The 23,108-nt window shown below is 30.8% G+C and overlaps 2 protein-coding genes across 3 annotated transcripts; both read right to left on the bottom strand.

Moving 5' to 3' along the window:
* Nucleotides 1-4,037: 4,037 nt before the first annotated feature.
* Nucleotides 4,038-5,493, bottom strand: LOC105138784 (F-box protein At1g61340-like). Its single transcript, XM_011045001.1, has 4 exons — nt 5,384-5,493; nt 4,950-5,258; nt 4,746-4,820; nt 4,038-4,647 (listed from the first exon to the last, which is right to left on the bottom strand). The coding sequence occupies exons 2-4, from the start codon at nt 5,208-5,210 to the stop codon at nt 4,414-4,416; spliced, it is 570 nt and encodes a 189-aa protein (XP_011043303.1). The 5' UTR covers nt 5,211-5,258; nt 5,384-5,493; the 3' UTR covers nt 4,038-4,413.
* A 13,134-nt stretch (nt 5,494-18,627) lies between these two features.
* Nucleotides 18,628-22,841, bottom strand: LOC105138783 (Transducin/WD40 repeat-like superfamily protein). Of its 2 annotated transcripts, XM_011045000.1 has the most exons (15): nt 22,744-22,837; nt 22,557-22,713; nt 22,389-22,451; nt 22,228-22,283; nt 21,992-22,072; nt 21,821-21,894; nt 21,444-21,526; nt 21,197-21,303; nt 20,966-21,108; nt 20,839-20,886; nt 20,393-20,445; nt 19,910-19,994; nt 19,728-19,794; nt 19,513-19,623; nt 18,628-19,155 (listed from the first exon to the last, which is right to left on the bottom strand). In XM_011045000.1, exons 1-15 carry the CDS (start codon nt 22,766-22,768, stop codon nt 19,034-19,036), a joined length of 1,275 nt encoding a protein of 424 aa, XP_011043302.1. In that variant the 5' UTR covers nt 22,769-22,837; the 3' UTR covers nt 18,628-19,033. The 2 variants fall into 2 exon arrangements, with proteins under 2 accessions (XP_011043302.1, XP_011043301.1); XM_011044999.1 differs by having other exon boundaries at nt 22,557-22,841.
* Between the last annotated feature and the right edge of the window lie 267 nt (nt 22,842-23,108).

Here is a 23,108-nt window from a genome sequence, read left to right as displayed (position 1 = left end):
TGTTTTCACTTATCATGCACGTGGTGATCTCCATTAAAGGTAAATGTCCCCCATGAAGAAAAGCATTTTATTGATCAATGAAAAGCTACTCGAAGAAAGAAACTAGAAAAGAAAAAAGAAGCAAAATGCGAAGCTTTTAGGTTCTGCAAGCCTCCATTGGTTTGGTCTGTACTGAAACGAATAGAACACACACTCTCTCTCTCTTCTATCATATTTGTAGGTGGCATTTGGTCCACCTACTTAAAACCCTAACTTGGCTTCCAAGACAATAATGGAAAGAAATGATTGGAACTTGAAAGAACATCGAGGGTTTATGGTGGGGTTCAAAACATGGATTGGCGACAAGGAATATGCAGCTTTAGAGATGCTAATCACATGGTCTGGAGATTAGGTGCAAAACATATGGGACCCCAACCTTTCCTTCCAGCACTTTGATACTTCTAGTTCTGTGGTTTGGTCATTTCTCTGTAGATATCATACGCAGTTCTTCGAAAACTTGCAGCTAGCAGCCAACTCACTAAGACCTAAAACATCTAGACAAGTGAAAGATTTTACATGGATGTTTCACATAACTTTGATCCCAATCATAGTCTCACATGAAGTTAACAAAATCTTATAGTTAGCAGTAGTGTTTACAAAATTTTTGAAGGGGGCCTTTGAACGTTACTCATTAATTTCATGTATACAAAATATTTCTGCAGTTTAACATGGACCGGAAATTGGCCTTTCGAAGTCTTAAGTGTGGAAGCGTGATCTCCAAAGTCTTGAGAAATGACGGCAAGCCTATACAGTGATCAGTAATATCTCGGAGGAGGAGCTAGGGTTATATCTTACAGAATGCTTCACGCCAAAGATTTGAGAAATGACGGCAAGCATTCATTTAAAGATTGAGGCAAAGTAGAAACAGAAGCAAAGTAGAAACAGATCCATCATTTAATGATTGAGGAAGATAATATGTACTTTGGTAGCCGAAATTCAATGGCAGAGCAGGTGGGTTGGTGCTTTGGTAGCCATAATTCAATGGTGGAGCAGGTGGCGGCTTGGCATTTTGGTTGCTGTATATAATTCAATGGTGGAGGTAGACTCAATGGCAGAGGAGGTGGATGAGAAATTTTCCTGGATCTGCTACCAACTAAATGAAATGGAAAACCATCAGGGCCTTATATATATGGCATGAGAATAAATGGATTGAAAAGGATGATACACTAACCGGGTAAAGCTCCCTGATTTTCCAGAGGCGGGCTAGCATTTAACTCCATCAAAGGCTGCCGAGAACAGGGTAGAGATTCAGTCTTTAAAAGCACACTTCATTTTCTCCAAATTTATCTCTGATTCCCTTCAATCGAGTTCAGCAAAAATGACCTTATAAAATAGTCAAACCTATCAGTCACATTATGCTCAAACATTGTATAAAAGGGATACGCGTCATTTATGCTTTCCAAGTGCCTACCTGATCAAAGAGTTCATCGGAACCAGGACTTGCGCCTTCTTCAATAAGTAGGAAGGAGGCCATATACAGCACTGAACTGCAACTAAACCACGGTAGAACACGAGGAAATAGAGCTGACTCACATTGAAGCTCTTTCACCGGAGAATCCACCAGTTGAAGACCCGCTTGGCCAGCATCAAAGCCCTTTGCAAATCCCAGCCATTTTCAGTTTTGGGAGAGTCCTACAAAAGCCAACGGTTTACTTTCAAGATCAACACAGCACATGATTGTGTCTCCAACCCCAAGCTTCTCACCATAATCTGATCATATTCCAGCACTAGAGAATTTCCCTGTGCCTCCAAACCCAAAGCTATGCATAGTCTCCCCCAAGGTTTCCCACAGCATCATCTCCCCTAAAAATGCCTAGGCAACAAACATTCTGCTGGTCATGGGGATATCTTGCATACTAACCGGCTGACCTCAAAACAATTCTGCAACCGAAACAATACTTCCCTCCAGTGATTCCAATATTGGCCCGAGATCCTCATGATGTCTTGAAGACCATCATGTCAATGTAGAAATCTAAATAAAAGCAACCATAATCTTATTAATGAATTTGTTATTTTTCTTTCTACAACACTTTCTCTTAATTTCACAAGACAATAGTCAATACTGTTCAGATATTGCAGGTTGCGTAGAATAAAATGATGCTGTGATGATCTTTTAGCTAATTCTTCCTCCAAAATCATCGTATCTTGAACATTCAAGTAACATCTTAATCTTTTAGGGTTTAAGATTCTTTGGCTAAAAAATTTCCGGTATTATAGACGTAAAAATCTTCTCTTTACCTGCCTTACAACTCAATCTTTTATGCATGTTTTGCAGAAATTGCCCGTTGCTGATCATTATGAGAAATCCTTGGCACAATATTCTCTTTTGTCAGCAGACATTTTAGCATCTCAACAGTTTAAACACTTGGAAATTGTTTGAAATCCCACAAAGATAAGCACTACTTTCTTTCTTTTTTTATTCTTCCAGCACACATTGTACTTCCATATCAACCTGCTAATGGCTTTCCATGCTGCTTGTTATTGTTGTCTACCTGGAACTTGGAAGATAGCTTTTTGTTGTTGGATTTCAATGCTATTTATTATCCACAAACTGATCCACCACAAAAGCAACCATAACAGCAATCATTGAATTCAGAAAAAGGATCCAAACATCCCTCAAAATCATCATTGTATATATCATATCTGAAGCAATGAGGATTCTCTTAAAAACTATAGTATTTCAAGAAAAACTTGGTGGTACCAAGTAAACAAAAAAGTAGATGGCTACGATTACTGTACAAATTTTATCTTGTTACACCTTCAAAGTTTATGCCACAGCCTTAATGTTAAAGTTTGAGCATGGCCTTTTCTGTCATTGTGAAGGCCAGGAAAGAAAATCTACAAATTCACAAAAAAAATTCTTCGATGAACTGAAAACCAACGTATTTGGTCTCTCACAATCTTCAAGTACGAGGAAAAGAGTATTTAGGCACCCAAGCCAGGAAAGTCCACAATAGTTGTTTCATGCAAGCAGAAGCCAGGTAAAGTAGCTTATTATGACATGTATATTTACACTGAATTACAGAAATCTGATACTGATCTTTTCAACATCATTGTGCTCCATAACAAATTTCAATAGCTTGAATTAGAGGCGGAGGCCTTACTAAATCCTACCTACAATTGAAACAAAAACCAAACATATTAGCCATCAGACCGACCAAATCCCACCACAAAAATTAACATGAAGGCAACAGAACCCACCACCTTCGTAAATCCAACCACAAAAATTCTCTGCCACAAATTATAAAATAGTAAAATATTCAAGTCCATGGAGAAGGATTAAGGATTGTTCTGGCCACTCTTTGAAAATTCCCGTATGAAAAGTTAGCCTTTTCAGTGAAAATATCTGTCTCAACCCCAAACCCCATTCCAACGCACATAATCCAGTGCCCCAAAGAAAAGTTCAAAAGCCATCACAACTTTCCTCAATGGTGATCCAGGTAAGTGGCAAGTGGCGACAGCGTAAGAGAGAGCTGAGGAGAGTAATTTTGCGTAGAAGGACAAGACAATGAGGACCAAGGCCTGGCATCACAGTAGGATAAGTGTTTTTAGGATTGCTGAAAATAAATGATTACCATGATCCTAACATGGAAATAGCTTATTATACCCCTTTCACAGCTGAAATGTATTGCTTCCTTGATTTAAGTTGAGCACAGCTGGCATTGCCTTTTCCATGGCATCCACCAAACATTAACCACGTTTGCAAGTCAGAAACTTCCCCACACCAACAGCTGTCCCTGTCTAGATTTCCCCCACAGACTCAAAAGAAACTGTCCCCAATTTTCTGCCCCAACATGCTGTCTCCTAGATGCCAGGGGGGCGATCTTCTGCTACCTCAATCTCCGCAACTGTCAATGCTAAAATTATGCTATTTTTGCTTTCACATAACTGCTTTCGATACATTAATGCCAGTTATAACTTATAGGTCTTATGAATACCACACACAGAAGCAGATCATAAAAACAGTCTCAGTTTTGCTCATCCATATAAACAAAGAATTAATGAGGAAATATTCCATCTTTATTTTATTAAAAGATAACAAGGGGGTACGCAAATGCCCACAACAATTCTCATCATTTATACCGAGTAGAAGGGCTAAGATTTCCCCTCAAATAAATATCCCAAATTCTCTCCCTAATTTACATGCTGCTAATAAATCAAACCGAAACATAACAAGCCAAAAATCCTGTCTTCAATGAAAAGCAGTTGAAGAATCTAAAACGGCCCGTGTCAAAGTGTAACCTGTGAAGATTATTGCCATGTACAGAACCAAAAATGAGATTTGATCAATCCAAATCTCCAAAACCTTTTACTCTTTATCTACAGCAATAATTTAATCTACTATTTAACTTATATTTACAAAACCCCTGCTTCTCATATCTCTGTTTCCATGAATAGCCCCTTCTTCGGTGAAGCAAACAATGCCACCGATACATCAGCAATACTCTTACGATTTAACTGCGACTTGTAAGACCTTCGCTGCTTTGGCGCATTTGGAGCTTCAATTTCATCTAATTCACTTGGATTCCCAAAATCAGTTCGAGTTCGGAAAGCTTGAGTTTTTCTTGGTGTGCTATAGGCAAAATGCCATTCTTTTGCAATCAAAGTCTGTAAACACAAAAGAACCCAAAAATCTTAATCAATATCTAAAAAAAGGCTAATAGCTAATCAAATCAAGAAAAAAAAAACTAGATTTAGACACTTACAGCTTCTCTAATCACTTTAGAGACATGAAAAAGCTGCTTCAAATCATCATGATCCACACCACACAAAACCCTGATCTGCAAAACCCAAAAAAAGAAACTTTCAATAACTAAAATTCTAAAACTCTTCAATTTCAAAAACCCAAAACAAAATCACTCAAGTCAAGAACTTTTGAAATGGGATTGTATAAAAGTAGTATAACTTACCAAAATATCTTGAGGCAGGCTCTCAAGATTAGACTTCTCATGCTTTAAGCTGCGAAGCCTCTTCAACGAGGAAATAAAAGCGGAGTCAAGATTCAACAGATCTTCATCGCTAAGAATATTATTACTGCTCAAAACCCTTTTCCTTCCAAACGAATATGACCTAACAAACTTCAAGCCTAACCCCTCTTCTTCTCCGCTCACTAAAGCATCACCACTAACAATCTTTGCCTCCATTGAAATACAATTCTTCCCCAGTGCCATCTTTCCACGATTTCACTTCTTTAAATCACCAAATCTTTTTCACTAAATCTGCAAACAACAAAAATACAATGGTTAGTTTAGGCTTAATTACAAAACCCTTTAACTACTTTAACTATAAGGCAAAAGAAATCAAGAAAAAATCAAGCAAATCTTGAAGAGATAGAGAGGCAAACCTTTTGCTAAGGGATGGAGATGAGATACAAAACCCTAAATCCTCTGGGTGTGAAAGATATAGAAAGTGTGGGACTCTTTGCTGGGAAACAAGTTTGGCTTGCCTTACAAAATAGAATGATAAAGCTTTTGCTTAGCTTATATAGTCAAAAAGATTCCCTTTTTATTTTTCTTTTTTCTTTTAAATCGAGGTGTGGCGATGAAAAAAAAATGTTTAACACATAGGCGGTTAAGAAATATTTGGAAGTGAGTTTAAAATTTAATTTTTTTATTGTTTTTAAATTGTTTTATTATGATGTATAAAAAAATAAAAAATATTTTTTAATATTTTTTTAAACAAAAAATATTTTAAAAAAAAATTATTATGATAATCTTAAATACTATTTAAAGTGATAAAATATAATTTTTGAAAGTCTAAAAATTTTTGGGCAAATTATAAAAAATCACAATCTAACTATATTTAATTTTTTTAGTCCTTCCATTGTTTTTATGTGTGTCATTTTTCCCATGGTTTTATTCACCTTTATAAAATCATTTAAAATTAAATTTTAATTAAAATTTGTTTGATTAACTTATATATCTGTGTTAAGAATAATATTATTTTTATAAAAAATATTATTTTAATATAATTTGTTAAAATTTTCTCTATAATAAGTTTTTACCATTATTTAATGGATGAGATTTTTTGATGAATTTGTTTAATAAAACATTTTTATGTTATTTTTTTCTTACAAAATTTATTTTGTATTAAAAATATTTAAGACTAAATATGAAAAATTGAATTTTATTTTTTATGCTAAAGGTATTAATGATTATTTTTCTGGGAATGATAAAACTCAAAAGGTCAAATGTGAGTGCATTAAGTAAATTTAATGATTCTTTGGGGAAGAGGAAATGCTGCCACAATGATGATAAATGGAGGGTAATATTGATGTAATTAGAAGAAATAGGACTAAATTGAAACCTTATCCATGCGTGGAGGGCATGCTTTTAGTTGCCCCGATATTTTTTATCCTCCATGCGGGCTTGTTTTTTTAAAAATATTACTGGACTCATCCTTTTGGCGGTTAAAGAGAAACTAGCCGTTAAATAGGAACACGTGGCAAGACACGAGTGGATTCAGGAAGCAACAGGCGAGTCTCTTTCGATGACGTGGCCTTTTTCGGTTTTCTACCGTGCTCGATATTTGTCTAAACTGACATCTGTCGTGTCTTTGATATTCTTATTTCGGGCTCCTCCACAACGTGGCGATATATCATTGGCTTGGTGATGCGGGTGATGTATTGGCCAGTGGAATGTTACTGATTGGGGTTGGGGATGATATACACATGAGAAGGGAGTTGAGGTAGTGGTGGCCAATGGTTTTTTTTTTTTTTTTTTCCTGAAGATTCTAGAAAGCGGCTGGTTGCGGTTGGGCAGTTGCGGGTTTTGCACGATAGCAATCTATCGTGAGTCAACAACACGTCAACCCTATGGCTTTTTGTTAGGACAAAATCTGGTAGAAAGTTGTTCATTTAAGGTAGTTCTTAGGCTGGAGGTGTGCTGAGGCGGGTAAGTTCTCTTTAAGGTATAATTACGAAAGTGCGTGATAATAGTTATTTTATAAAGTTTTTTTTTTTGAAAATTAATGTTTTTTTATTTTAAAAAAATTATTTTTAATATTAATATATTAAAATGATATAAAAATATAAAAAATTAATTCCAAATAAAAAATTCAAAAAATTATAAAATAAAAATTTTAATTATAAAAACAAACAATATCTAAAACACAAATCATAACTTACCACCTAAAATGCTAAATCACATCTTCATCCTAAATACACCCTAAAATAAGTTTGGTATTGTAATTATTGTTTTTTTAACATTTGATCTCATTTTAAATCTTGATTTTATAAAAGTTAAAATAATATATTTTTTATTTATTTTGTATAAAAAAACTTATTTCATTATAGTTTTAACTAAATATATATTTTTTTAAATCATAACTAGATTTTTTAAACAACTTAAAAAAAATCATAATCTAAAAAACTATGAGAATATCAAACACACATCTACTACATAATCAAGATTAGCATGAGTATTTTTTTATTTTATTTTTATATATAATTGCGAGCGATCCAATGATATGCAAACAGTAATAAATGGAAAAATGAAGCTATTTATGTAAAAAACAACATCTGAATGAACTCTCAGAAGTTTCTTAACCTTAGCTAGATGAGTTGAAGTTTGCGGGTAAGCCTGAATTCTAATAATATTGTTCTCCCGTAAACTTATTAGAAGGTTTCAAGTGAGAGAGTGTGAACGGGGTTCGATTCAAATCAGTGGTGATCCCCTGCTCTTCTGTGTGTCATTAGATGTGTGGACTTTTGATATGTTTAAAGAGTTTGACTCCTCTAATTAGCTCAAGGCTAGGCATGATCCGACTAATCTAGTTTAGAAATGATGGTTTTAGTGATCGTCTGGAAGTAGTTGTGTTTAAATAGAATGTTTTATTTGAAAAATTATTAAATTAATTTTTTTAAATATTTTTTAATTATTTTGTTATACTAATGTTAAAAATAAAAAAAATATTTTTATATATTTTTTAGTTAAAAATATTTTTATAAAATATCAGATCAATCAAAAATCAAAATCTTTTTTGACTAACTTGAATAACTTTCTACTTAAATTATAAAATTATAATAACCTCATAAAAAATAAAAAATAAAGTGAACAAATTAAGAAATATAATTTCTAATAAACAAATATGCTAAAAATAAAAATAAAAATAAAATATTTAATTTTAAAAAATAATTTGAGTCAATTAGGCAAACTCATTAAACCCTCCACTCGAGTCATGAAAATAAAATTATTTCATAAAAAATATATTAAAAATAATTACATAGTTCATCTCTTAATCAACTCATTGTTGAATTAATAAAAAAAAAGTCATTCTAGGTTAAATCAATTGAAAAGAAAGTAAATTGAAAAAAAAACACTTGGTTTTTAGATAAGGATAACCTTAAAAAAAACAAATTGAAAAGAATTAAGAAGCTCAATTCTCAAACTAATCTAACGTGGATAAAACTGAAAAAATATTTAATTAAAAAAATAAAAAAAAATCATCACAAGTAAACTTATTAAACTTGTGATTTAGATTATGAGATTGGAATAACACTATAAAAAATAAAGTGAAAAGAAATTATGAAGCCCATTCTCTAACCAACCTAATACTAAAAGATAAAATTAAAAAAAAATTAATTTTAAAAAATAACTTAAAAAAGATCGAAATCAGCCTGGGTTTATCTTCTAAACTCATGAATTGAGTAATGAGACTAGGATTGTTTTATAGAAAAAAATCATGAAGCTTCTTAATCAATTTAATGATGATTAATAAAATTAAAAAATAAACTAAAAAAATCTAAAATAAAATAAATAATAATTAAAAAATAAATATAAAATTTAATATAAAAATAAAATATTGGACACGAGAATAAAGGAGAGAAGGCAAAAAAAAATACAAAAAAGAAAAAATGAGCTCTCGTACTCCTCCATTAACAATATATGTCACACCATTAGGATGATATGAGTATGGGTGAACAATGTTTCTTCCATATCTTTTAGATAATCAAAAAAATATTATTAAGTGAAAATTTAAATAAATTTAATTTTAAAAATCAAATTAAAAAAAATACAAATGAGTGATCAAAAAGTTTAGGATAAATATTTCTTCTGCTTGTATAATTTAAGAAAAAAGGTTGAATGCATGTTTATTGTACAAATTCTATCCTCATAACTTTAATTATTTTAAATTAATAAACTTCCATTTAATTTTTTTCAAATTAAGCATCAATGGGTTTTTTTTCCAACACTCCTAGATCTCATAATTTGGGTAGAGAAAACAAACTACCAAGTTGAATTCAATATAAACAATGAGGGACAAAAATAGCACAAAAACAAAGGATTAAAATAAAAAAAACATTATAAATTTTTATTATAATTATAATACACAGTGAAGTGAATTTTATTCGCACCATCTAATTTTGCTATAATAATTCAATAGAAAAGCAATATTTTCTAAATACCTTGTAATTTTGTTTAAGAGCATGTTTAAAAGTGTGGTTGCTGTTGTTTTTCAAAGTGTTTTTCATTTAGAAAAGTGTGCTAATAATATTTTTTTATTTTTTAAAAATCATTTTTAAAATTAGCACATTAAAATAATTTGAAAATATCAAAAACATATTAATTCAAAACTAAAAAAAAAAATTAAAATTTTTTCAGAAACGTTTTTCCAAGTAATACCAAACACCCTCTTAATATTGGATGTAAACGCAACTACATCAAGTGCGTGATGCACTCTCTCTGATGATGATGATCCTTCAACTCATAAAAGCAAATATTGTTTCTAGAAGAACATATATTTTATTTAATTAATATAGGTATTTAGGTTGAATATTATAATATAATGGCATATATATAAAATGTAATAAAGCTAAGGCCATAATTAATAGCGAACTTGGCCAAGAAAATCATAGCAGTGATTACACACGCAAACGATCATTAATTAAGTGACCATACCCTTTCATTGAAAGTAAAAGTAGAGTTGGAATCTCCATCTGGGGAAGCTAGTCTAAAGATACCGCCAACTTAAAATATATAAATAAATAAATAAATGACCCAAACAAATTAAAAATTATAGTTAACTACAAATCTATCATTTATTCTCCATCTGGGAAAGCTAGTCTAAGGATACCGCCAAGTTAAAATAAATAAATAATACATAAATAAATAAATGACGTTGACAAATTAAAAAATATAATTAACAACAAATCTATCATTTATTCTCCATTTGGGAAAGCTAGTACAAAGATACTGCCAAGTTAAAATAAATAAATGATGCTAAGAAATTAAAAATTATAGTTAACTGCAAATCTATTATTTATTCTCTGTTTGGGAAAGCCAGTCTAAAGATACTGCCAAGTTAAAATAAATAAATAAATAAATGACGCTAATAAATTAAAAATTATAGATAACTACAAATCTACCATGGGTCCATAGATAAGCTTTAAATGTTAACCATCATAAATTAACTATATCAATTTCAAGAAAATATTATTAAAAATTATTTATTTTTATGTTTTAAAAATATTTTATAAAAATTTAAATTTTTTAATTTAAATTAATATATTTTTAGTGTTATCAAATCATTTTAATATACGATATCAAAAATAAATTTTAAAAAATAAAAAATTATTAACATATATTTTAACACTAAAAATTATTTAAAAAATAACTATATTTATATTATTAAACAAATACTAAAGATATCAATATCACCAAAATGCTACCATTTCTATTAAATTCTTTAAAAATATCACTGGACCAAAATTATTAAAAAATACCGAGTAGAAAGAAAATATATATATATAAATGATAGAATATGTGGAAAAAAATGACACAAACTTAAAAAAAAAGAAAAAAAAATTAATCTCAGCTTTTAATTTAATCTTAATTTCTAAATTCTTCTCTCTCTTTGTTTTCCTATATTGTTTTATTATATATGCAAATTTAGTTTTTATTAAGTATTTTGCAAATTTGTTTTGTTAAATTCTTTACACATGCATTTAATGGGATTTTTTAATGATTACAAGTAAAAAATGGCATTGAAGTATGAGATAACATTAAGGGTATAATTGATATGATCAATTGATAAAGGGTAATATTGAAAACTCTAGTATATGTCAGGGGCATATCTTTAGTTATACTTAGCTATTGATTTCTTCCTCTTCTTTCTCCTTAAAAGAAGAGCCGAGACCGAGAAAAATAAAGAAGGGCCAGGCACTGGGCCTTATCTTTTCTTTTTTGCACTCCAATGTTTTTTTACTAGATTTTTATTTGGATTTTAATAAATTTATTTTCAATTATTATATACATGATACAAAGATATTAATCCTAATCATAAATGGTACGTTCGAATTCAATTCAGATTTTATTTATTCTTAAAAATTTTAAATATATTTTTACCATGACTTTATCACATTTATAACATCTTTGATTTTCAATCATGCATAACACATAAAATATTAACATATTATTTTGATATTTTAAATTAATTTAACAATCATAAAATACTTGGTTTCTTACAAAAGTAATGATTCTAGTTAAGGAACTTGTATTCTCTAACATTTCTAAAAATATTTATCTTTATTAAAAAATAAAATATCAAAACTACTATTTATCCAAATTTAAAAATAATTTAAAGAATTCCACGAAACTGTGATATTTTTTTAGCATTTAATAAAATTTTAATCGTCCGCAGTATAGCACAGGCATGCAAACTAGTATATTGTAATATATCTTTTAATATCTAGTTATTCCAAGATTTATTTTTTAACATATTTTTCAATTTAAATTAATAGAAATATCTCTATATACGAAACTCAAACCCTACCTAATATATTACATGCATAATAAATATGAAGAAAATGGAATTGTAATATCACGTGAAATTTATTTTTAATTTTTCGTGAGAAGTCAAAATTCTAATACGTGGGCCTTTCTTGTTTGCAAGCTCATGCATTTTTAGTCGATTTTATGAAATGGGCCCATTCAGCAACACATGAAACTGGTTCAATTATTGGTTTGGGATTTGGAAATCCCACAAGGAACCTCTTCCTTGAAGCATGCAGTAGTATTTTTGCCCGCAACGATGTTACGGTTCATTTTTAAAACCTATTTATTATTTTATTTTATAGAAATGAAAATAAATAATTTTAACAATCTCAGTTATTAAATTCTTGAATAAAAATTGTATTTTTTCAGTCAAGTTCTTCTCTTTTTTATGCAATTCTTTCATCTTGACAAAACCATTATATATTTTCTTATTAAGGATATGATGGTTTGAATAAAATAAATATTCATCAAAGTTTAAATGATTTAAATTTAGAAGAAAGAGTATGTATTTCCTTAATCCTAACTCCCTTTTTGTCATTCATTCATTTCTTTTATTTTATAGTGTATATTGGAAAGGAAAAATTTAATTACGAGAATTAATTTTTTTATTTTTAGATCAATTATTTTAGTGCTATTTTAATTACTAAAATTAAAATGATATTTCACTGTATGAATATCTTTGTAAATCTCGTCAAGTTAATGTAAAGAATCAAGATGATGAGAGGAAAAAAATTATATTCTTTCAATAATAAAAATTAATTTTCAATGTGAGATATGTCATTTTATATATGATTAAAGAATACAATTATTGATTTAGTAAATTTTCTAATAAATTTAATCAGATTTATCCATTATGAATAAATTAGATCTAGCTTAATAATTAACATATAACCTGACAAAAATCATGTCTATTTTTCAAGGGAAAACCTAGAGGTGCATAGAATTTTATAAAGAAATTTAGTACCACTTGTCTGTGTATTTTTTTTGTAAGATAGTCATTTTACACATGTAGATAAATAACATGTTTTCTATTAATATAAATTTTTAATCACTAAAATTCATATCTAGTAATTGAAAAATCAAATTTTATTGAGAAACGCAATGTATATTGTTGAGAAAACATAAATACCAATGTCTTTCCGATATATAAATTAATTACCATCTCAATAAACCTATAATTAAACTATGATGTAACCTCTGCTGTTGAGCTTTCATTCCCCTCTAACTTAAAAATTGACAAGGCACCTGAAAATCCTACATTATTTGGTCTAAGACTGCAATCTGAAGTGCATTTTTTAGCTTCAAATTAAAATCTCTTAAGGCCAATCCTTCTCGACTAGTACCAGGTCTTTGAGTGCATTGGACAAACAGAAGTGTCATTCAAGTGCTCAAACACAGCTATTTGGGCTCCTGGAGATGCTTTCCAAGACTGGAGATACTGATAATACGCATGTAAATTTGGTTTAGGAACTCTGGCATGTCTAGATTTGGGAGTGACCAGCACTAGTTTCTCCAGGAAAATTGCCCTCTCCAGGAAAAACTTCACCAGCATTAGTTCATCTTTCTGAAACTTAAATCCTGGCAGTTTAATGAACTTGAGGCAGTCGAAGGATGCGCTGTATTTCTGGAAAGATTGTCGATTATGCAATTCCCAATACGGCCCACGTACGAAGCAAAAATCTTTGAGCTGAAAAGATTCATTATCAACCATCAAATTAGAGTGATTAGTTCTGTGAATATATTCCAAAAAAGTCTGTGATTGATGTTAATACAATCGACCAAGACGAGAACTCAACTCACATCGATGAATATCTTCTCCAGGCTAGGGCAATGCTTCAGGAAAGAAATAATATCATGAGGATTACAGTAAATTGCACCTTCCATGATCAAATGAAATTCTTTCAAATTCCCAAAGAAGAATTGCATCTCTCTCAGTTTTCCTCCAATAAACTTTGGAGATAGGCCCTGAATATGTAAGCCATAACATTAAGTTAATACCAGCAATATTATATACCGCTTAAAAAGAAGAAACGGGATAGAAAGTATGTGATCGGACGATAACAAAGACATGGATGGAAACATACCTCAAGAAAAGTACTAGTAGTGGTGAGAACTTGAATAGGGTGGAGATCATAGACAAGATTTCTCACTCGAAAAGTCTCTGTAAAGCCTTTTGAAGGTCTGAAACTGAGCATCACATCTTTCAATTGAGGGACGATGTTAAATTTGATAAAGCAAACATGTCCACAGTAGTGGAATGAACGTAGATTTGGTGCATCAATGTAAATCCTCAGAATCTCCTGGCAATCTCCGACCTTTAACACCTTAAACGTCTTTTGGGCAAAGATTTTCAAATGAAAAATCCCATGACAGTGTGCTAAATCTAGAATCTCTAGGAAGAAGCAATTCTGAAATAAATTATCTATCAATGTCGGGGTTATAATGATCTTTCTAAGAACAAGAGTGTTCAAAACATGCAGACCTTTCAACTTTGGTGGAAGATCAAGTTGACACAAACTAAGCTTCAAAATCTTCAAGGACTTAGCTTCATAAACATCAGAATTGAGTTTAAAAGGCCATCTTCCTTCAAGAACATTTCCGCTTTGATAAAGTTCCAAATTGAGTTCTTCAACACCCTTTTCAATGGATTTCCTGATCCACTTCTCGACCAATAATTCTTCTTTGTTTGGATCAAAACATAATCGAAAACTTAAGATTCTCGACCCTGCATGGCGATCAAAAACCTTATTAACGATAGATTTAAAATCATCAGGACTACGACCCCTTGAAAAATCATTATCAAAGTCTAATCTACGATTGAAGTTCCAAGAATTCTTGAATCTCGTCGATAGAATTCCAATCTGCATGGCTTTTTTGATAGGCAAGAAAGAGAAAATCATATCAAGAACATCATCAGGAAGATCAACACTATGATCAACGTGAGTAAAACTAGTGTTAGCATGATCGAGATGATGATAACTAGAATGACACTGCCTCTTTAGTCTCTTACGTGAAATCTGTAAGAATGTTTGGCTCTTTCTTTCTGGTGAAGCCATTGAGAGAAACCCTTTCTACCTTGAACTTTCTTGTTGCTGTGATGGCTATAAATGTTAAATAAGCAGAGAAATTATAAGAGAATTTGCACCAAGCTTTTGTTATTGTTTTTGAATTTGTTTCTGTTCAGAGGCCTTGGCTTCTACGTTAGCTTGCCCTTTCGGTCTCTTGAAACACGCTGATGTAGGCAACTAAGTAGATCACAGCACTGATGTGGCTGTGATACTATATTAGGTTACCGGGTCAGCATACAATAAAATCTTAAGAGTTGTTTTCCGCGTGTGGAACTTGGAAGTGACGCAAAATTATGAGTTTTTCCTTACATTTTAGACTCATTCTTCAAGGAAATATTACTGGTTTGCAACTACTTTTGAATATAGGATCATTCTATATATGATGAAAATATCCTCCCATGAACAACTCAAATTCAGCTTGATTTATTATAAAAAAACTAAAATCAATCATAAGACTTCTAACATTATCTTTACAATTCATTATTTTATAATTTACTTAATAAATCAAGTTAGGTTTTATAAAACAAATATAGATATTCACACGCAAGCGCACATACAACAGTTCACGATAACCACTAATTGTTGTTTTTCATTTTTTGTCCCAGCTTCTGAACAATGAAAGAAGGAGGAACATTTATGATCTGTGCTGGAAAAATTGCTTTTTGGTGAAGATTTTATGGTAAACGCTTAACTTTCCGAATGGAAATCTTTAAGGACATATATAAATAAAGCAGCAGGTTGAATCTGCTAAGGTCTCAGGTGATTAGGTTAAGCGGCTCAACTCTATTAATTAGGCTTGCTTCTGTATTTCTTACTTTATTAATTAGGCTTGCTTCTGTATTTCTTGTAGTTGGAGATTCAACTATCCCAGTCACGTTTTCTATTGTTTTTCAAGCCAACAAAGTGGCAACGTATCGCAGTACAGTAGCCATGGTTAAATTCATGCTAATATAAGGTTCTAAGTTCATGCACTAGGGCAGTATAAATTCCTTCTATACAATACACGATAATCTCCAATTCCTTCTATACTTCATGCGAAAGGTCTGTGCATTGTGTTGAGTAATCTGCATTCTCAGCGCTAAATCTTGAACACCTTAAACTTTTTTACTAGTCTGATTGATCCACACACTCCAGACCTCGATTCTTGGCTTTGATCCAATATTTCCGAAGATCGTTTGCTTCACTAGCTAGCCTCTGTCATTTTCAACTGATCTTATTAATATATGAAAACGCAAGACAAAAGGCCTGCAAAAGGCAAATGTAAACCAGCAACCTGCTAAGGGGCAAGAACCTGCAAATTAGCATCGAGATTAAAAGTTCTATAATCAAATTAATTACTCTATATATTCCCTTTTCAGAGATGAGTTTTTTTTTTTAGATAATGAAATTCACAATATATTGATAATTATGATATGTATATAAATAACGATAAATAGTTATCGTAAATAGAAACAAAAAATATGGAAAAAAATCTATTCAAAGACAAAATAATACTCCGAATATATATATATATATATATATATATATATATTAGAGTTAGAGAAAGAAAAATAGGAACTTCCTATTCAAATGTAATATTTCTACATCAAGAAAACTTCCAAATATGGTTTTGATTTTTATTAGAAACAATTTTAATTTTAATTTATTTTTTAGTGTGAAAAATTGTTTTTATTTTTAATTAATGAAAACATTTTCTAATTTTCTATTAGAAAAAGAAAAATTAGTTTATGTTAGTGAACATAACCAAAAGCTTTTTCATAATAAAAAGAGAGAAAATGTAATTTTACCAATATTTTATATCTCATCAAAGTTTAATTATTATCTTTATTTGTCATTATCTCTTAATAATACTAATTATAATAGTCCAAGTGAAAATTATTTTCCGTACTTAACACAAATTCTGCATATGTATAATAACAATAACTATGATAATTAAAAGAAATAAACAAAATTAGACAATTTTTTCAAAACTTTTCACAAATATGAATACTTTATGGTTCTTTACTCAGTTTCCATTAAAGGAAAATACATTTATTATATATTATCCTATGCATCAGAGAGTTCTATTCCAATTTATAAATTATTACCCGTGTGTTAGACAAAATTTATTATTTCACAAATATATTGATATATCTAAAATGAACACTATATCATTAATTCATATTATGCCAGGTCAAATCAATATGTTTTTTAATATAAAAAAATATTTAAATATTATTAATATTTTTTCAAGAAAAAAAAAATTAAACTAAGTAAAAATTGATTTATTATGACCTAATTCATTTTGCGGCTCCAAAAGTTACTTGAACGACTTGTGAAAATGTATGTTGACTCAGAAAATTTTTTAATATGACATCTTTTTTTATATTAAGATTATAATATATTGAATTAATTTGGGTTAAATCAAGTTAACATATCAAATCCATAACTTAAGTTATAAGACTATAATAACCATATAAAAAGAAAATTAAAACAAATTATGAAGTTCAATTCTTAATTAACCCAATGTTGAATGATGAAATTCAAAAAAATCATTTAAAAAAGGACTTATAGAAAGCAAATTGAAACAAAATACAAAATTCAATTTCTAATTAACTCAATATTTAAGGATGAGATTAAAAAAAACATAAAAAATAATTTGAGTTAATCTATCAAAATCATAATGCAGGTTATAAAACTAAGATAATCTCATAAAAATAAAATTGAAAAAAATGATATAATTTAACCTGGATTAACTTGTCAAACTCGTGATCTTGATCATGAAATCGAAATAGCCCTATAAAAAATAAATTAAAACAAATTATAAAATTTAATTCTTAACCAACTATGTTAGATCTAATTTTGAATGATGAAATTTATAAAAAAAAAATCAATTAAGAAAATAACACAAAAAACAATTCAAGTCAACCTGGGTTATAAAATTAGGAAAAATTCAATAAAAAAAAATGAACCAACTAGATTAACATGTTAAACTCGCAACTCTGTTCATGAAATAAGGACAATCCAATAAAAAATAAATCAAATATTGAAAGACCTATGACCTAGATAATAAAACCGAGATAACCTTTTAGAAAAAACAACATGGTTTATCTTGGGTTAACTTGCTAAAACTCGTAACCCTGATCATGAAAATAGAATATCCGTATAGAAATAAATCAAAACAGATTATGAAGATCTATTCTTAACCGATTAAATGTTAAATGATAAAATTAAAGAAATAATTAATTAAAAAATATAAAAAACAATCCAAGTTAACTCTTAAAGCATTATTCTCAAATTATGAAGCCAAAATAACATTATAAAAAATAAACTAAAATAAATAATAAGGCTTAATTCTCAAATGATGAAATTTGAAAGAGAAAAAAGTGAATTAAAAAAAAATCAATTAAGTTAACCCGTAACCTAATTTATAAAAGTAGAACAACTCAATAAAAAATAAATTCAATATTAAAAGTTAAAATTAACAAAAAATTCAAAGAAAAAAAAAACAAAAGGTACAGTAAAATACTTAATTTTTTTTTTTTAAAAAAAACCAATTAATGTACGGTTTGATGGCAAAAGGCCTTTATCTTTATGCATGCCTTTTGGGGTTCAATATCTAGGACAAAATAATTATTTTTCTCCTTTTATTATTTCTCATTAAGCAACATATGACAAATTATAAATTATATCTTGAATGAATTGAATTGGTCCGATCATCTGGTTATCACTGTTCGATCTAGATTTGGTCAGATCAATCACATACCTCTAATCCAGACCATGCAATTATCAATTTGATCAATTCGGTGTTTGATTGTGATAACACTGGTTTATATCTTATATTTTGGCCTCAACACGCAATGTTTTCTAGAGGAGACCATTCAATTGATTTCTGTGAAGGTCTATGACACTCCACTTGCACTCTGTTGACCAGAATCACCTTTGTTTTCTGTAATGACTTGGTTACAAACGCAGTAACTTCACCTTCTTGTAATCTCTTCACCAATTCTTAGTTGCTAGAATGAACACCGCGCATCACATCAGTCCAAATTCAGCTCTAGAATGTAAACGTCTCTCTGCTCCTATTGAATGGTACAATATTCAGGCAAATGTTGCTTGTCTCTATGATTTACTTCCATGTTAAGACGAGATGTATGGCCATCGAGGAGTGACTCAAGGATCGTGGTGGAGGGTTTCATTTTCGGATTGAGTAAAATCACCACCATTGATGTTGATGCCATCTTCTTCCATTGAAGCACAGGAGAAATTCCACACGGAGGCACAGTTCTCATAACCTGCATAAAACACAAAATTATGGATGGATAAGATATAACCTTATAAAATACATCAACTAGAAATATTGTGGCAAACTATCTTTACCCACTGGTTTAATCTGAAGGACCAACCACACCAATTTGATAATTTCCTTGTCGCGAGGTTAATAGTTTTAGCTAAAACTTAAAAGGAAGCCTAGGAAATATCCTATCATATTTCAGCTGGAAAAGCCAAACCTACATAAACTTTTAAGGCATCAAAACAAGACTTTTTAGGTTAATGAAGCAAATGCACATAAAACAAGACTGGCATAGGAAGGATAGTGATTAAAAGTTTGCCTAAATGAATACTTTTAAGGCATCAGGGTCGCTAGTTACCGGTCAAAGGCAAATTCTCATCACAAGCATCAGGAACTTTAAATCTTCGGTGCCCTGATGAAGAGACTGCCATAGGAAGGAATGGGTGGAAAGCGAAACCATTAACTGTGTCTGCATTGTGCATGGAATAGAAAAAATGATTAGAAGTAGGAGACGCTTTGCTTATTTTCAAAAGAAAAATACTGACCGCTTAAATGGATATGGCATATGCATACCTGTTGCAGCCTGAAATCCTGAAATCCACTGCCCATTTTGTAGATCATATATATGAACCAAACCATCCTAGAGGCAGAAATGGGGAAAATGAGCACCAGACATTCAAAGATCTAATTACTGGTTATTGGTAACAATACATCCTTTTACTCCACCATGGATAGAATGAAATCTTGAATCATACCTGACCACCTGTTGCAAGATGTCGGCCAAGGGGCTCAATATCAAAAAATATCCGCTGGTTGGTGTATTCTGAGGATCTATACAATCTAATAACACAGAACACATTTGAAAATGAGACACATATATACTGTTATAAATGTCTTGTAAAAAAATTGCTTTGTAAAAATCTGCAAAATACCTTACCAGGAATCTAAATTACAGAGAAATAAAATATGCAAGTGACCGGACAGTGCCACTTGACTCATTCAACTTATGTGAAGATGGTTAAGAAAATAATAAAAAAGAACAAATATGACTAGCAAACAAAATAATAAAAAAGAACAAATATGACTAGCAAACAAAGTTGCTGGAATCTAGAAGCCTGCCCAGTTCTTCAAATGGATTTTGAGAGGCATTTATGATTAATGTCTTTGAAAATATAAATAATACCAGACATTGCCTTTTTCCACAAGAAAGAAAAAGTCCCAATCAGATAAATACTTACTTGTACACGACTTCAACAGCTTTCCGTATATCCCAGCATAAGATATAGGGGTCCTACGAAGAATATGGGAGCGATGTGTCAATTGCATAGATAGTATAACCACAAGCACATATCAGACAAAAAATATGTATGTTTTGCAATCAATCTCCTATATGATATAGCATATCATAAACATCCTAGATCATGAGAGGTGGTATAACAGAAAAATCACCATAAGTTAACAGATAAATTGCAGATAAAGGGAGCAGCTTTTCTGTAGCACACATTGGAAACACTGAAAGCAGAGAATAGAGTGAAGGAAAGATGGGTGCAGGAATAGGGCACACATGGAAGGAGTGAATGTACTTTTAGAATTTGTAATTACAAAGATACATATAGAGAAAAAAGAAGAAGAAAATAGCATGAACTTGAGTTGCAATACAAAGCATACATGCACAACAATTTACCTTCCTGCCTCCAGTATAAAGATAGTTTCCATCCTTTGAGAACTGGACCTGAGAGAGAAAGCATTTTACCTTTAATTCATTGATAGCACAATCACAGTCGAGGTAATAAAAATAAATGCTCACTTACATGTGTAATCCCACCTTCTTGACCATGTAAAACGTACAAGAGTTCCATATTGTCTTCCCTATAGATTGCAGTTGTCTGGCTGTAAGAACCAGTAGCTAGCATTCCAGTGTGAGTTGGAGAAAAGGCAACTGCAGATATTATACCTGGAGACAACAAACAAATCAAGGATAAAATGCTTCATTATTTATTGATTATCTATTGCTTATTTGAGTAGTCTAGGCAGAGATCAACCTGTTTGTCCTTCTTTATTTCCTTGAATAGTTGAATAATGTGCAAAATCTCTACCAGGACGATGTACATCAAAGACTCTGATAGATTTATTGTATCCAGCAAATATCCTACCAGACAGCAAGAATCAAGTAAATTAGTGTTGAGCGTAGCTATATTCTGAACTATTTTGTACAAAACAGACAATGCCAACCTCAAATCTAAACTCTAGGTAAGCAATTAATAAGCCTTTCAAAATGAATGTTCTTACTTGGTTCCAGCTGGGTTAAATGCAATTGAAATGGCAGCAGTTATTTCATCCACAGCATCATAAGCACGATATGTGCAACGCAGCTGCAATTTTAGCATACATGATCAGTGGTCATACTAACATAAACAAGAACGTGACCCAAAAAGAATGAAAGAACGAAGGCTGCAACAACATCTTTCACATAAGCATGTATAGTATATCAAAATTTCTGGTTCAATCATGCCCAAAACATGCAAAGGCTCATATAGCCCTCACCTTTGTTTATACTACAAGGCAAATTTCCAAATTTTTTTAAAAAAATCTAGAGTCTAAATAACCATTTATCTCATCTGAGGAACATAAATAAAACACACACATAGAAATAGATAAACCAGTACCAGGCCAGATGTAGCATCCCAAAGATGAATTGGATGGTCACGAGTTGTAGTAGCAAATACACAGCTAACAGGATCTGAAAAGCCAAGCAATATATCCAATTTACACCTTTTTACATCAGGAGCTAAAACAAAATAAAATGACAATCCAACAAGATAATCCCATGTTAGCACCTGAAGCATTCATATAAGGATACCAACAGTAGTCATAGACAGACTCCCCTTCCTTCACAATAAGACTTGCATCATATGAATCTAACAAGAACAAGAAAAAAAAATCTTGAAATCAATTATATAACATCGTAAACGTTGTGAATTTTTAGCAATATCAACCATGCGGGGAAAAAAGTGGGTATTCCCTACTGCCTTTAAAATATGCTCATTTTGTAACTCTAAACTCAAAAACTCACCTTCATCAATAGCTAAACAACACCCATCAGCATCACTGCCACTACCATTATCTGGTCTAATACACGACAAAGCACCAGATTACCATTAAAAATGGAACATTGATTTCCAATCATGAATCATTAGCCTCAAATTAATCAATCACGTGATCTTAAAAACTTACAATGAGAACAAATGCAAGGTATTGTCCTCGGAACTTGTTAAAAAACAAGACCCGTCAGGAGACCTTAAAGAAAACCAAAAAAGAACCAGACTTTCAGACACCCAATAGAGAAGTATAAACAGAGGCATATATAAGAAAACAAAGAAAAATGAAGAGATGGGCCGTTACCATTTAACGCCTTTCAGGAAATTGTTAGGGCTTGAAGAAGAAGTCCTGAATTGTTTAAAGAAATGATGGGTTCTTTGTGGGGGCAAATCATATCTAATTACAGGCCATGTGTAATCTTGTTGAGTGGTTGCGGTGGGTGAAATGTGTTGCTGTTCTTGTTCTTGTTCTTGTTCATGTTCATGTTCATGTTCTTGGTCTGCTTCCTCTTCCATGGTTTCTAGCGACCAACGACAAAACAGAACAAGGGTTTATTTGAGGTTTCTGTTGGCAAACCTCAAAATCACCCTTATATTTGTGCCACCCCAGCAAATAAGATGAAAAAAGTACATTTGACCAAAAGTTACCATGTATTTGCAAGATTTAGTCAATCCAACTAAATTGCATCAATGAATATCGATTAAAATTTTGGAAATGCTTAAGCAATAATTTTTTTTTTTCAAAAACAAATTCTTTTAGAGATGTTTAGGAATACAAAACATTGATAATCTTAAAAATAAAGTTTTCAAAATTCTAATAAATAATTTTTTATATTACTGGGTCATGATTGTTTGA

This window comes from Populus euphratica, unplaced genomic scaffold (assembly GCF_000495115.2).
Source record: "Populus euphratica unplaced genomic scaffold, PopEup_1.0 scaffold159.1, whole genome shotgun sequence".
NCBI classification, from domain to species: domain Eukaryota; kingdom Viridiplantae; phylum Streptophyta; class Magnoliopsida; order Malpighiales; family Salicaceae; genus Populus; species Populus euphratica.
This window is presented reverse-complemented; position numbering and strand designations above follow the sequence as displayed.

Excerpts from the sequence above, each read along its gene's own strand:
- LOC105138784 (XM_011045001.1), bottom strand. The coding sequence starts at position 5,210 with ATGGCACTGGGGAAGAATTGTATTTCAATGGAGGCAAAGATTGTTAGT. Across the intron at positions 4,821-4,949 it reads GCCTGCCTCAAGATATTTTG|ATCAGGGTTTTGTGTGGTGT; the intron begins GTAAGTTATACT and ends TGGGTTTTGCAG. Across the intron at positions 4,648-4,745 it reads CTAAAGTGATTAGAGAAGCT|ACTTTGATTGCAAAAGAATG; the intron begins GTAAGTGTCTAA and ends TTGTGTTTACAG.
- LOC105138783 (XM_011044999.1), bottom strand. The coding sequence starts at position 22,768 with ATGGAAGAGGAAGCAGACCAAGAACATGAACATGAACATGAACAAGAA. Across the intron at positions 21,895-21,991 it reads TCCTTATATGAATGCTTCAG|ATCCTGTTAGCTGTGTATTT; the intron begins GTGCTAACATGG and ends TTGGCTTTTCAG. Across the intron at positions 19,156-19,512 it reads TGAGAATTTGCCTTTGACCG|GTTATGAGAACTGTGCCTCC; the intron begins GTAACTAGCGAC and ends TGTTTTATGCAG.